This window comes from Heteronotia binoei, chromosome 18, assembly GCF_032191835.1.
Source record: "Heteronotia binoei isolate CCM8104 ecotype False Entrance Well chromosome 18, APGP_CSIRO_Hbin_v1, whole genome shotgun sequence".
Classification (NCBI taxonomy): domain Eukaryota; kingdom Metazoa; phylum Chordata; class Lepidosauria; order Squamata; family Gekkonidae; genus Heteronotia; species Heteronotia binoei.
In genome coordinates this window covers 18591086-18607024 of record NC_083240.1, presented here as the reverse complement: position 1 = coordinate 18607024, position 15939 = coordinate 18591086, and the positions used below count along the sequence as shown (strand labels likewise).

At 46.4% G+C, this 15939-nt stretch overlaps 1 protein-coding gene across 3 annotated transcripts in view; it reads right to left on the bottom strand.

The window, feature by feature from the left end:
* Positions 1-11946, bottom strand: part of VWA5B1 (von Willebrand factor A domain containing 5B1) — a 71818-nt gene extending 59872 nt beyond the window's left edge. The window contains exons 1-6 of one of the 3 annotated variants that reach the window (XM_060259470.1): positions 11797-11946; positions 9075-9227; positions 5771-5993; positions 3828-3973; positions 2516-2647; positions 180-304 (exon numbers count right to left, since the gene is read on the bottom strand). In XM_060259470.1, coding sequence (XP_060115453.1) covers positions 180-304; positions 2516-2647; positions 3828-3973; positions 5771-5993; positions 9075-9227; positions 11797-11935 — 918 coding nt within the window. In that variant the 5' untranslated portion in view covers positions 11936-11946. The remainder of the gene's footprint in view (positions 1-179; positions 305-2515; positions 2648-3827; positions 3974-5770; positions 5994-9074; positions 9228-11796) is intronic. The other 2 variants (XM_060259472.1, XM_060259471.1) reach the window with 2 other exon arrangements.
* Between the last annotated feature and the right edge of the window lie 3993 nt (positions 11947-15939).

Here is a 15939-nt window from a genome sequence, read left to right as displayed (position 1 = left end):
TGCAAGGAAAATCTGTTTTCTGCTGGAATGTAGAGTGTGTCAGAGGATTCACTGGCTGGGGTAGATAGTCGTTGTTGGGAACAAGGACTGAGGATGTGAGACAGCAGGGCTTTTTCTTTTTCCAGATTCACTCTGCTGATTCTCAGATGGCCTCAGCTGATACTTTCCCGTCTTCTCACCTTTTTCTCAGCACTTGGATCCTTCTTTGTCCCTTTAATGAAATCGCTCCGCCCCTTCAGGTGTTGCTCATACTCAGTGGAGGACATGTCACCTTCTTCCATCAAGACATGAGGCATGTGAGGCTCTGAAAGGCCAGAGGAGAACAAAAATGAGGGTCAAGTAAATAAAGCAGGTGGCATGGTTTATGTCTTGAGAGAGACTTTTAACAGTTGCCCTGTCAGTCTACTACCACAGTCTTGTGACATCTAACCAACATGTATTTTTTGTGAGTCTTAGTTTAAATGCTAAAATCTGCCTTATACCACAGACAATACAAATTTATTGTTACCGAGTGACATAATTTGTGTGAGATACTGCTGAAACAGACTATAGGAAAAACTTCCCCTCAAGAGAAGTGGTAGTAATTTAGAAGTGACCTTTAGATCAAATCTGAACTTCAGTCAAACCTTTCCCTCATTTCTTAAGAAAGCAACAGGGTACATTCTTTAAATTCAGCAGGAGTCTCTACAGTTTGAGTACCAGATTTCTTGAGCTATCATCTCCTGTTAATAACTCGAAAGGGGTTTTTATCTCTTGGGTTCCCTGAGGAGTGTCACTACAATTATGTCTAATTTGCAGAAACTGAAGTAATTAAGGACTCTGACTTCTCATAATAGTTACTTGTTCATATGACACCATTATCTAATACATTTCCTACAGTGTAGGAAGCAGAGTCCAAACCAAACCCACCCCCATCCCCCTCCCACCCCCCAATAACTGCATGAATTCCACAGAGACACTCTGGGTCTCAAAACTGATTTAACCAAAAATAGAAACCATGTAAAGTTTACAATTTATTCCATCCTAAGGAATCCCTGAACTTTACTCTGTTATTGTATGGTTTGTATTACGGTATGTTAGTGTTTTGTTTTATGAATTATTTTATGATTTGTTATGTTATAAAAATTTAATAAAAATTTAAATTAAAAAAAAGATAGCTAAGCAAGACCAACACTGAAAAAACCTGATTTAATTAAACACCAGCTAGCCGTGTATGAAAATAGGGTTGCCAAATAGGGTGGCACCTGGAGAGCTCCCGCTATTACAATTGATCTCCAGTTGACCAATATCCCCTGTTATTCTCCAGTTCCCCTAAATAAAATGGCTGCTTTGAAAGGTGGACTCCATGGCATTATACCTTGCTGAGGCCCCTCTTCTCCTCAAACCTCACCCTCCCCAGGCTCCCCCCCCCCAAAAAAAATCTCCAGATATTTCCCAACAAAGCTGGGAACCCTATCTGAAGACCATTCCAGTCTCTCTCCTGGAATCATGTACATAGCTTTTGAAATAAGATTTTTTATATTTTTATATTGAGAAAAGCACTCCTTCAAGAAGTTCAGTAGATATTTCTTAATATTAGCTCCTTCTCATACCTACAGTGCTTTGAACATAGAAGGCCTAGTGCGCTAAATAAGTTTATATAAACATTTTAAAAGAATCTAGCACTGATGTAGTAACTTCCAAAGCTGTATTGATTAATAGAAATTTCTGTCTGTCTGTCTGTCTGTCTGTCTGTCTGTCTGTCTGTCTGTCTGTCTGTCTGTCTGTCTATCTATCTATCTATCTATCTATCTATCTATCTATCTATCTATCTATCTATCTATCTGAGGAAGTACACTGATTTCTTACTGTGGCAATTCTACATAATAAAGATATTCTCTTTTAGCATAAATATGTCTAAACAGATCAGGATGTCAAATGAAAATGGATTGGAGGCCTATATTGGATTCCCATTCTAGCAGTTGGCTGCCTATCATTTTTTCCACTCATGGTATGGAGTTGCAGTTCCATCCATCCACCCATCCATCCATCCATCCCACTGATGAACTCAGGGCAACAATTATTCTTTTCTCCCCTCCATTTTATTCTCAGAACAATTCTGTGAGGTAGGTTAAGCTAAGAAAGAGTGGCTGGTTCAAAATCACTCAGCAAACTTCCATGGCAAAGTGGGGATTTGAACCCTGGCTTCACTAGCCCTAGTTGGCCACTCTTGACTCTACATACACCGTCTTCTGCATTTTTTTTCTATATTTCATACACCTGACTTTAGCTTCTAATATAGAGGAAGGGCACAGTAAGCTGGTATTAAGGAAATCCAGTTTCTAGAAGATGACTCAACCATTTGTTCAGAGATCAAAAGGGATGCCATGGATCTCATGCTTCAAAGGGATGGAATAAGTACACTTTATTTCTCCTGGAGACCAGAGGACAAATCATTGTCCTCTGCTCTCCAGAGGACAAGAATTTGTCCCCCTGACCAACCAGTCCCCAAAGACAGAGAGTACAGCCCACCTACCACTGGGATGGATCAAAATCTCCACAGGCCGGTCAAAGGTATGCTTGTTGGCAAGAGTGATCACAATACTCTTGGCAGATCTGGCTGAAGGGTCAGCATCCGCTCGAATTTCATGAGTTGGACTTTCGACTCCTGGTTGGGGAAATCCATGTTAAAAGAAGGTAGAGATCCCAACAGAAATGTGTGGAAGGGGTGGGATGTTGCTTGGTGCTGATGTGGCATTTCCAAACCCCCCTCCCCCAAGAAGTTTCTCCTCTGAATTTTGTGGCCTCCATCTAGACCCCTGTCCTCTTTGCTTCCTGAGCCAGTTTAAAAATGAAGTCAATGTGAACAAAGCAGGTGTTTCAAAACCTGCGTTCATTCAAAACCCAGAATGTAGGGAAAAGCAAAACATTGAAATACTTCAAGTGGCCCTTCCTTATAATCATCCCACCCAGTTTCTGAAAATCTCATCAGACATGAACCATGTTGGGGAATTCTCCCTTTGGTCCACAGTACCTAGCAGGTAAGGTTTACCAGTTGTTGTTTTTTTTAACAAACTTGCAAATTTGACAGTGAGAGTGTTTGGCCTATTGAGACGCGAAGTCAGCTAAGAAACCTCTCGCCTTGATAAGGAGATCCAGGGGGACCCTTTGCGGTGGACATGCGGGGCCTAAGGGCAAAACATGGGCACTGGGATGTTGAACTCAATGATATAATCCCTTATAAAGCACTGCTCCTTACAGTTATCTGACCCCAATATTTATTTTATTGTTTGTGGTCAAGTCACACATGACTTAAAGGTAGGGTTGCCAAGTCCCCTACGTTCTCCAGTGGGGAACTTTCGTGCACATGTGAAGCGCATGCGCGATGCAATGACATCACCCGGAAGTGACATCATCACACCGGTGATGTCACACAAGGCTGCTCTAGGCATTTCTGGGGAAACTCTATAGTTTTTCTCAGACGCTCTAGCCATTTGGGAGGGGGAAACTCTATGGTACCTATTGTACCATAGAGTTTTTCCTCCCAAATGGCTAGAGCATCCAGGAAAACCATAGCGTTTTCCCGGAAATGCCTAGAACGGTCGCCTCACAATGTTGACAGCATGATGACATCACTTCCGGGTGACATCATCATGCGAGCAATGTAGGGGGAGGTTTCCCCTGCCGGCAGCCCTACTTACAGGGATCCTTGGGGTTTTCAAGGCAAGAGATGTTCAGAGGTGCTTTGCTATTGCCTGCTTCTTTGATGGTTTCCCATCCAAAGACAAACCAGGGCTGACCCTACTTAGCATCTGAGATTAGCCCTGCATTAAATCGTGTCAATTTACCTGCAAGCAAGCAGGGCCCCCTGATTTCCAAGAAGAAGCTGAACTCATATTCGGTGGGGTTGGTCGCCTCCGTCTCCAAAAGCTGGGCCAAACAGAATTTACCAGCCGGATCTGGAGTCACGGTGCCACAGTAGTGTCTGTCTCTGCTAAGGGGAAGACAGAGGGTCAAGAGAGTGCTTTATGGATAGCATCTTGCAACTGCTAAAATTCAAGACAAACCTCTCAACCAATTGGGCTAACAGGGTCACCTGCTCTAGGTACACCAGGGACAGGAGGGTGTAAAATGTAACCGTTTGTTTTCCATATGGAATCATAAGAGAAGAAGAAGAGGAGATTGGACTACCCGAAGGGGTCTCAGAGTGGCTTACAATCTCCTTTCCCTTCCTCTCCCGACAACAGACAGACAGAATTTTGTATCTCTAGTCCCCTCCACTCAACAGCCCTGATTGTATCAATGAATTCAGGTTTTCACGGCTGGTAACATCATTAGGGTTTGTAGAATCTTTCGGGATCAAGTGCCGTGTTCTACTGGAGAAAGTTTTCCTTCCAGACGTTTCGTTCTCAGCTGCGGAGAACATCCTCAGTGGCATTGCAGCCGGAGCAGGCGCTCAGACCTTCTTGGCTGCTGTGCCACTCAATGCACAGCAGCCAAGAAGGTCTGAGCGCCTGCTCCGGCTGCAATGCCACTGAGGATGTTCTCCGCAGCTGAGAACGAAACGTCTGGAAGGAAAACTTTCTCCAGTAGAACACGGCACTTGATCCCGAAAGATTCTACAAACCCTAGCCCTGATTGTAGTTTTCTCCCTCTCATCATACCATGTAATTTACCAGTTATGAGACATCATGAAGTTTCTCTGATCCCTGGAGTCTACATTGGCCATCATAGGGTTGCCAATCTCCATATGGAGCCTAAAGATCTCTCAGAATTACAATTGACCTCTGGACCGCAGAGAGAAGTTTCTCCGGAGGAAATGGCTGCTTCAGAGGGTAGACTTATGGTTGCCAACTTCCAGTTCAGGCCTGAAGATCCCCTGGATTAACAGCTGATCTTAGGGCAGCCAGGAGCTAAGGCTGTGACAAGCATGATTGAACTCTGAAGGGAGTTTTGGCCATCACCTTTAAAAGGACCGCACTCCTTTTAAATGCCTTTTCTCCATTGGAAATAATGGAGGACGGGAACACCTTTTTGGGGGCTCATAGAATTGGACCCCCTAGCCCAATATTTTTGAAACTTGGGGGATGTTTTGAGGAGAGGCACCAGATGCTATGTGGAAAATTTGGGGCCTCTACCTCAAAAAACACCCCCCCCCCGAGCCCCAGATACCCATAGATCAATTCTCCTTTATACCTTATGGAGTCCGGTCTCCATAGGGTATAATGGAGTGCCCTGCAGACATTCAACACCCCCCTCCCACTTTCTGATAACCCTGACACGGGAGGGGGGCTCCAAACCAGGGGTCCCCGGCCGTAACTGGGGACTGGCAGGCCTAATCGATCGCCAGACAACTGGGAATGGTGGGATTTGGGGAGAGAGCAGAATCTCAGCAGGGTAAAATGTCACAGAATCCACCCTCCATAGCAGCCATTTTCTTCAGAACTTACCTCTTTTGCCTGCTGATCAGGTATAATTTCAGGAGACCTCTGAGTCAGTTTGGTGTAGTGGTTAAGATTGACAGATTCTAATCTGGAGAATCTTGTTGATTCCCCACTCCACTTGAAGCCAACAGGGTGACCCTGGGTCAATCACAGACCTCTCAGCCCCCCAAAATAAACATAGTTCATCACAAAAAGAGCTAAAGTGTCAGGCTGCCAGACAACCTTTGGATCTCCTGGCTACAGTACACCCCCACTGCCGTATGACAATTAATTAATTCAGGAGATCTCCACTTGGAGGCTGACAACCCTACCTCTCCCTCTGCCAACAAAGCCAACAGGATTCTTACAGTCGGAGGTGATGTCCAGAGAGGCTGATAGTAGCGCTGGTTGTGTTTTGGGGGACCTTGGGAACACACACGGCTGGAAGGAGGACCCTCACAGCTCCGCTGGGGAGGGTCTGCAGTTCTGAGGAGGTGCTGATGCAGATGGACACACTTTCCTGAGGGGGCACCAGGCCCAAGTTGACCACAAAGACTATCCTTTCCAAATCTTCATCTAGCACAATGTGCCCTGTATTAAAACATATATATATATATAATAAAAATCCACACTGGTAAGATGCCAAAATAAGATTTCCTGTGGCACATTGCTGGCAAGATATAGGGCAGCCCTTGTTTAGTCTTCAAAAATTCTGATGCCTCGGGTTGAATGCCTTAGAGCATGTGCAGAGTTCCTTTCCTGTTCTAAGAAGAGGAGGGCTACACAATGCATGTACACTGGTTTCCTTTCCCTGTTCAATAAACAACACATATTTTTACTCCTTCCTTCCTTCCTTCCTTCCTTCCTTCCTTCCTTCCTTCCTTCCTTCCTTCCTTCCTTCCTTCCTTCCTTCCTTCCTTCCTTCTTTCCTTTCTTTCTTTCTTTCTTTCTTTCTTTCTTTCTTTCTTTCTTTCTTTCTTTCTTTCTTTCTTTCTTTCTTTCTTTCTTTCTTTCTTTCCTATTGATCTATCCTAGCTACGAATAAAAGGGGAAAAGGATGAATTCAAGTTTGAGAGGACAGGCTATACTATATTAGAGAAGGTGTCTTGTCATGAACTGCCCGAACTCTCATGGCCTGAATAAGGAAGTTAGTTTTTAAAAGTGCATTTGCCGGTTTAGGATCCATTAAAAATTTTAATAACTAAAATGTTCAGGGAAGGCTCGTTTCGCTGGGGCATAAGCAGCTCGATCCATTTCTCTCTAGCCTCCTTATACCATGGACATTCAAATTAAACATGCTTCACCATTTCTATGATTCCCTAAGCCACAACCACAATATCTCCCTGAAAACAGTATACCTAATATACAGTCTTTAGAGATTTGCATACAGTACTGTATTTAATCTTGTGAGCATAATTGCTCCCTTGTTATCTCCAAACTGTAAGGCTAAACAAGTATCTGGGGATTGTAAAGGATGGTGAGATTCACATAGGGCAAGAAGAGCAGATATGCCTAGCCCAGCAAATAGTACTATCAATATCAGTCTTCCTTACCAACTGCTTGATAGTGCTGCAGTTAGTACTCTAAGGACCAAAACAGGTGTGATACTGGAAATTCCGTAATGATCTCCCCAGTGCACCCCCCTCCTTTTAAGCCAAAGATGCTCAAGGCTCAAGGAAGGTTTAAGCCTCCCCCCTGCCAGGATCCTTTCTTCCAATCTGAAATGGCCCCATGGAAAGTCTATTTGCTCCACCTGAGAAATGAATACTGAAGGAAGGGCCTGGATGTTTTATTTCACCAGGGGAAATAATTTCCTGGATCTGTTACAGCAGGGATCCCCAACCTCCAAGCTGCGGACCAGTACCGGTTTGTGACCTGTTAAGCAACCGGGTCGCGGAGCAAGGCAGAGCTGCTGCACTGCCCCTTTCACCCACCTTGGATCCAGGTGGACAAAAGAGGCAGAGCAAGGCAGACCAGCCCCACCACCTCTTCTGCCCACCTGGAACCCAGGTGAAAGATGAAAGTGCACAGCCTCACTCCGAAGCACCACCCTCTTTCATCCGCCCGGGTCCAGGGTGGGCGGAAGGGGCAGTGGAGCAGTAACTTTCACCTACTCCTCATTCAAAGATCCCTATTGGGGGCAGGGACAGGGCATGGGCAGGCAGCCTGGGGTGGCAAAAAAAACAGCGTCCCCACACACACATACACACACACACCAGTCCATGGAAAAATTGTCTTCCACGAAACTGGTCCCTGGTGCCAAAAAGGATGGGAGCCAGTGTTTTTACAGGGTGAAAAAAAAATGGCACTGTGGGGAAGTATCACGTGCTAACTGAGCAAGCTCCCCTCTCAAAACTCCTTCCCCCAGCCCCAAATCGCTAGGAATTTCCCACCTCACAGTTGGCAACCATGGTCATGGTTCTCCCGCTGTTACAATGGTGGGTCCCCTGGTTCAGAATGTACATACAGCAGAGCCTTAGCAGTATTCTAAGAAAGGCGGAAGAATAAAACCTGTAGAATTGAGTGTGACTTAAAACAGAATCATGAGTTGGAAGGGGCCATCCAGGCCATCTAGTCCAACCCCCTGCACGATGCAAGATCAGCCTAGCCCTAGAGCATCCCTGACAAGTGTTTGTCCAGCTGCTGCTTGAAGACTGCCAGGGAGGGGGGAGCTCACCACCTCCCTCGGTAGCTGATTCCTCTGCTGAAAAACTATTGCTGTAAAAAAGTTTTTCCCTAATATCCAGCTGGCACCTTCCCACTCTTAATTTAAATTCATTATCACAAGTCCTCTCCTCTGCTGCCCACAGGAACAGCTCCCTGCCCTCCTCTAAGTGACACCCCTTCAAATCCACAAAGAGAGCCATCATGTCCTCCCTCCACCTCCTCTTCTCCAGACTGAACATTCCCAAGTCCCTCACCGTTTCCTCACAGGACTTGGTCTCCCTGGTCACCCTTGCCCGCAATCGGATCGCTAGCTCCAGGTTAAAGATTTGTGAACAGTGTCTATGGAAGGTGCAATATGGGGGGTGGAGCTCAGTGGGGATGTGGTCTGTAGGATATACCATACAACCCCGCCCCCTCCAAATAGGGTTGCCAGGTCCAATTCAAGTAATATCTGGAGACTTTGGAGGTGGAGCCAGGAGACATTGGGGGTGGAGCCAGGAGCAAGGTTGTGACAAGTGGGATTAAACTCCAAAGATAGCTCTGGCCATCACATTTAAAGGGACCGCACACCTTTTAAATGCCTTCCCTCCATTGGAAATAATGAAGGATAGGGGCACCTTCTTTGGGGGCTCATAGAATAGGACCCCTTGGTCCAATCCCTTTGAAACTTGGAGGGTGTTTTGAGAAGAAGCATCAGATGCTATGCTGCAAATGTGGTGCCTCTACCTCAAAAACACCCTCCCCCCCAGAGCCGCAGATACCCACAGATCAATCTTCCATCATACCCTATGGGAATCAGTCTCCCTGGGGAATAATGGAGTGCCCAGCAGACATTTCCCTCCCCCCCATTTTCTGATGACCCTGAAGCAGGGGAGGGCTTTCAAACTAGGGGATCCCCTGCCCTCAACTGGGGTTTGGCAACCCTACTCATGGGCCCAAAGGCTTCCTAAATGTGCAGTCCGAGTTACCATGCCCTCAAGTTATTCTCGTAAAGATCTGTCTCACTACCTTCACCCGGAGCCCTTCCGTTGCAGCAGTCGACATAGCAGTCGTCTATCTTGGCTTTGTCCTTGATTTGGACGGTCACTACCCGACTGGAAATGACAGCTTCAAAGCCAACCACAGTCGTGTATTCATCCAGCGGATAGACAAAGAGACCTGGAAAACGAGGCCACAGTTCAGGAAAGCCGACAGAGACAACAGTAAGATGGGTTGCCAGGTTAGCCAGTCCTTAACAGTCGAAAAGAGCAAGGCTCTTGCTCTTTTCTACCAGTCGTGCAACCACAGAACTAGTGTCAGAGGTTGTCAGACCCTGATAAAGGGCCAAGGGCCAGACTGTTGGAGGAATGGGAGGCATCCAGATTCTCATTCCTTGGATGGATGTGCAAGTGGCATTCAGAGCTGTCTTCATGGACAGTGGTTTTGATTACATAAGCACTGGATTTTATGAGATTGTGTAGGATTGTGTGCATTTATGAGGACCAGGAATAGGAAGGTTGTGCCCTCAGACTGCCAGATCTGGGTTGGGAAATTCCTGCAGATTTTTTGGGGGATGGAGCCTGGGGAGGGCCAGGTTTGAGAAGGGAAGGGTAGGACCAGGGCAGGACCAGTGTTCCCTCTAAGCTGAGTTAGCGTGAGCAAGCTCACAGATTTTTAGCCTCCAGCTCACACATTTTTGTCTTAGCTCAGGAAAGATAACCCCAGAGCACAATAATTTATGCAGTAACTCACAACTTTAATGCCAGTAGCTCACAACTTTAATGCCAGTAGCTCACAACCTTAATACCAGTAGCTCACAAAGTAGAGTTTTTGCTCACAAGACACTGCAGCTTAGAGGGAACATTGCTTAGGATGCTAAAGAATTCACCCTCCCCAACAACCAGGGCTTTTTTAAAGGAAAAGCCCAGCAGGAACACATTTGCATATCAGGCCACACCTCCTGATGCCAGGCCAGCCGGAACTACATTCCTGCTCAAAAAAAGCCCCGCCAACAACCATTTTCTCCAGGAGAAGTGATCTCTATCGCCTGGATATCAGTTGTCATTCCTGGAGATCTCCAGTCCCCCGCCCCAGAGGCTGGCAACCATATGGCATGTATACTTGCCCATGCATTTTGTTGAATGTTGACAATGAATTGGGAACTCTGGAAAAGCAGCATTCTGAGCAAGCTCTATGCATTTGCGTGTCAGATCAAGGCCAGCATTCAAAAGAACATGAGCAAAACTGGATTGGGGCCAGTACCTACAACCCAGCTCTGACCAAGGGGCATCTCAGAACTGCCAGACAATAGGCAGATAAACCCATGAGCACATGAAGCTGCCTTGTACTGAATTGAACCATCGGTTCATAAAGATCAGCATCGTCTATTCAGGCAGACAGTAGCCTCCCCAGGGTCTCGGCAGAGGTCTTTTATGTCATCGACTGTCAGATTATTTAACTGGAGAGGCCAGGGAGCCTGGGAGCTTCTGCATGCCAAGCAGATGCTCTGCCTCTCAAGCCACAGTCCCTTCCCCATATGATGACCTAGTTTCCCAGCCCAACTACTGTTAATTGGAAGCTGCAGCTAGTGCAGAATGCCGTGGCTAGACTGCTGGTTGAGGCTAACTATTGGGAGCACGTGATCTCCATATGACAGCCATTACACTGGTGACTGATCTGCTCCTAAACCCAATTCAAAGAGTTGCTTTTGACTTTCAAGGCTCTACTTGTCTTCTTGCTAGTGTATCTGAAGGACTGTCTTCTGCCAGGGCTTTTTTTTTTGTAACAGGGACTCCTTTGCATATTAGGCCACACACCCTGGATGTAGCCAGTCCTCCTGAGCTTACAGGGCCCTTATTGCAGGGCCTACTGTAAGCTCTTGGAGGACTAGCTACATCAGGGGAGGGTATGGCCTAATATGCAAAGGAGTTGCTGCTAGAAATAAAAGCCCTAGTCTTCTCCCAAATGTTCCTGCCCAGGAACTAAGATCACAGGGAGAGGCTCACTTGACTGTCTCATCAATCAAAGATGCACATTTGGTGAGTACACCAGAGAAGGGGCCTGATCAGCAGGCAGCCCCATGATATGGAATACTCTTCCCAGGGAAGTGTGCCTAGCCCCCTCAGTTTTGATCTTTCGGAGGCATGAATACAAGCCAGAGTTTCATATGGAATCAGACCTCTGGTCCATCAAAGTCAGTATTGTCTGCTCAGTGGCTTTCTCCAGGGTGTCAGGCAGAGGTCTTTCATATCACCTAATGCCTGGTCCTTTTTAATGGATGATGCTGAGGATTGTACCTTCTGTGTACAAATCTGAAGCTCTACCACTGAGGCACAGCTGAAGACCATTTCATTTAAGACTGCATTTAATTAACGTCAAGGTGTGCAGCCTTGTTGGCCTGAAGTAATGGAACAAAGAGTCCAATGGCACCTTTAAGACCAACAATGTTTTATTCAAAACTCTGAATAAAACTTCATTGGTCTTAAAGGTGCCACAGGACTCCAGTTTTGTTGCATTTAATTAAAGCAGTCCTAAATGTTTTAAATTTTTGTATTATGTTTTTTATGTGTTTGATTGATATCAGTAGCCTTGAGCGCCATAGGAAGAAAGGCAGTTAATGGATATTTTAAATAAATAGTCAGCATTTTGTCGGTTCCAGGGCATTGATGGTTGGAAAGAAGCCTCTGCCGAGACGTGTCCTTTTGACAGAAACCCACAAGAAGCAGGTAAGAATGCAAGTTCCTTGAACCTTCAAAAGGGTGGCTCTCAGAGTTGCCGTAGGTGAGCGAGGCGGTCATCCCAAAGGCGTAGCCGCTGACACATGAGGTGACCTCCGAAGCTGTGAGTGGGAGGGGGCTGTTGCTTGTCTGGTTGATGAGTCCAGGCATCTTGTTGTCTGTATCTGTAGAGAAATTTAAAAAAAAAAATTCAAAAGAAATAGAGAAATTCTGATTGGCCATTGGAGATCCGATTGGCTGAACAGATTTTTTAAAATGTTGCTCTGGTAGCTACTGCCACCAGAGCACACGAGTCTTCACCGCGTGACTGAAGTTAAACGGTATGTCCTCAGGAAAATAAACCAAGACAATATTTTCATTGAAAAAGGCACCCTGCTAAGCAGAATTTCAGCCCGTTATGTTGAGGAGTTCCTAACCTCACTCCCTTCCAGTTGTGGTTGGCTCCGCCTTAGGGTTGCCAATCCCCAGGTGGGGGCAGGGGATCCCCCGGTTTGGAGGCCCTCCCCCGCTTCAGGGTCGTCAGAAAGCGGGGGGAGGGGAGGGAAATGTCTTCTGGGAACTCTATTATTCCCTATGGAGATTTATTCCCATAGAAAATCATGGGGAATTGATCTGGGGAGCTCTGGGGAGCTGCCTTTTGGGGTAGAGGCACCAAATTTTCAGTATAGCATGTAGTGCCTCTCCCCAAAATACCCCCCAAGTTTCAAAAAGATTGGACCAGGGAGCCCAATTCTATGAGCCCCAAAAGAAGGTGTCCCTACCCTTCATTATTTCCTATGGAAGGAAAGAATTGAAAAGGTGTGCTATCCCTTTAAATGTGATGGCCAGAACTCCCTTTGGACTTCAATTATGCTTGTCACAGCCTTGATCTTGGCTCCACCCCTAATGTCTCCTGGCTCCACCCCCAAAGTCTCCTGGCTCCACCCACAAAGTCCCCAGATATTTCTTGAATTGGACTTTGCCACCCTACTCCGCATCTTGCAGCAGCCATTTTGTGATTGTGCCCAGCGTTTGTGTTAGAATTATGAAAAAGGTTGAGGACCCCTTTCTGACACTAAGATGTCTACTTGGGAACAACAACAAGCCGCACACTAGAGGCGTCTGCTCAGGAACAGGGCCCAGCGAGAAGCCCAGATGTCAATGCCGTCCCCATGTCCATTCAAAGAACATTATTAAGAGACCTAAAGCCTTCACCTGCTCATCCGTCAATATGATATATGCCATCAGCTGCCAAGAGTGCCCTTCTGCTGTCTACGCAGGGCAAACAGGTCAGCCTTCGCATAAAAGAATAAACAGACCCAAATCTGACATCAGACACAACAACATTCAGAAACCAGGGGGAGACTATTTCAATCTCCTAGGACGCTCTGCGCCTGACCTGCAAGTCACTGCTCTTCAATAAAAAAAAAGAATTTTCAAAGGGAGAAATTTCCTGCGTGGAATGGATGGCTGAGCTCGAATGCATAAATAAGGCTTTGATTCCGTTTCATGTGGAACTCAAACAAGACCAGGATTCTTTCCTCCCACTACAGGTGTTAAATTAAGTCTCGGGAGACGGCGTTATCACCTATTTCTGCGGCTGTGAATGTCAGCGTGCTTATCTGTGTACGGCCGGGCTTTGCTGAGAAATGTCACCGGCTGGATCTCTTGCATCCCATTTGCAAGATTTCCTTCATCTCCATACTCATGCCTGCACAGCCAACCGAGAATACACTTCAGGCATCTAGTGACATGGGCTTTGGTCCGCAAATGCTACTACTCTTTAAGGTTCCATACAACCAGCCTTTCTTTTTGCTGTAACAGGCATAAATGGTGTTAAAGGGCAGTTCTCTCCAAAGAAGAAGCAGAAGCAGAAGAGAACTTGTAGGAAAGCAGTCTCCCCTTCCATACTGCACAATTACCAGGGAACGCCTGACGATGTGCTAGGAAGTTTCAAACCAGGGCAGGAGGATATAGGGTTGCCAATTCCCAAGTGGGTTAATCAAAAACACAACCACAAGGTTATAGTGACAATGAACTAACAATTGTATTATTACCCATGAAGACAAAGAAACATATGTCCCTAATAAAGTCCTTAGAGTAGATACATATGGGAAAAGTCCAACATGAGCAATTGCCATAAGTGAAGGTTTTGTGGAGACTATGGTCCCTATTAGTGCCGTGTAAGAAGCTTATATTTCTTATTAAAATTTGTGCAATATCCCCTGTTGAAAAAGAATTAGAAACAGGTGGGGCAGAAGTCAACAACCTGTCCAAGGATTTTCAAACAACATTTGGAAATTCGCATTTCATTGATGGAAATTTCACTGAAGAAATCACTACGTGAAGAAGATGTTCTCATGTTGGACTTCTTCCACATGTATCTACTCTAAGGACTTTATTAGGGACCTATGTTTCTTTGTGTTCATGGGTAATAATACAATTGTTAGTTAATTGTCACTATAACCTTTGGTTGTGTTTTTGATTATCTCTACAGTGACTTCTCTCTTCGCTCTACGATCCCCAGGTGGGGGACGGGGATCCCTGGTTTGGAGGCCCTCCCTCCGCTTCTGGGTCATCAGAAAGTGGCCGGGGGAGGGAAATGTCTGCTGGGCATTCCATTATTCCCTATGGAGACTGATTCCTATTGGGTATTATGAAGAACTGATCTGCAGCTTTGGGGGGGGGCTGCTTTTTAAGACAGGCATCAAATTTGCAGCATATCATTTAGTGCCTCTTTCCAAAATGCCCTCCAAGTTTCAAAAAGATTGGACTTGGGGGTCCAATTCTATGAGCCCCAAAAGAAAGTGCCCCTATCCTTCATTATTTCCAACGGAGGGAAGGCATTTTAAAAAGGTGTGTGGTCCCTTTAAATGTAATGGCCAGAACTCCCTTCGGAGTTCAGTTATGCTTGCCACAACCTTGCTCCTGGCTCCACCTCCAAAGTCCCCAGATATTTCTGGAATTGGAGAAAGCTGGGGCAATTCTACCACCTTAAGGAAAGGCTGGCTTCAGCATACCTTGAAGCTTCTGCCTGGGCCCACTGCTGCTGACTCAAGCATCTCCCCTGATGCCTGCACTCCCACCCTTCCACGCCTGCTTGTGAGTGTTTTCTCACCTGTGCTCCCAGCTGCATATGCTGCGTGGTGCTGTTGGAGAAGGGCATGTGAGTGGTGCACAAAGCATGAGTATTCCTGGTGGCCCCACGGCAATCCCAGCTGCACCCACCACACAGCACCATCGGGGAAAGGGCATGCAGGCAGTGTGGGCAGCTGTGACTGCAGGTGGTGGGAGAACTTGCGAATGGGCAGAGGACAGGTGGATGGGAGCATGTGGGGTGGGTGGTCAAGAAGGGGGGGGGGCTAGTAATGGGCATGGACATCCCTGAACACTCTCTACCCAGAGCCCACCCACCCCCCGCCCAGAACCTGGAATTGGCCCAGCCTTGAGGTTAGGGAGGTTGTAAACTTCAGTTACACCATTTAGAGCTGAGTAAAACTCAGGGCCAGGAATGAAAAGTTTAGAGGTAGAAGCCTATGCTGGTAACTCATTCCAGCGATATGAGCAGAAGTTCTCAGAGCCCACCGGAATTCCTTTCCCTGATCTTGAACCAGTGCAAAAGGGGGTGGAGGGGTAGCCCTTTTCCGATACAGAAAGGATCATGCCTGACATCTCAGAGGCCTACTAGAAGCTGCACTTGATGCCTGCCCTACTATTACCCCAAATTCAACCACACAGCTACATTTGTAAATCTAAAGTGAACTGGCTTAGAACTCTTGAGATCTGATGTAAATTTCACCCTTATCAGACCATGTGGAACCCTAATGGCTCCTTGAGTTTCCTGGCTGCTACTGTAGTGACACCTTTTGGCCACCTGTTGTGATGGCGCTGAAGAGCAGCCGATGAAGAGCTGTTGGCTTGCTCTCAGCTGCTCTTTAGCGCCACAACTGCAGATAGGCAGAATGTAGTATTACAGCTGCTAGTTCAACAGAGTCCTGTGACACAAGGGGGCGGGGGATGGGGATTGTTTCAGATGGGTAGCCACTTTGATCTGCCCTAGAAAAACAAGATACAAGTCCAGTAGCACCTTAAAGACCAACCAGATTTGCAGGGTATAAGCTTTCAATAGTCAAAGCTTCCTTTGTCAGATACAAACTAGGGGACCATAGGGGTTT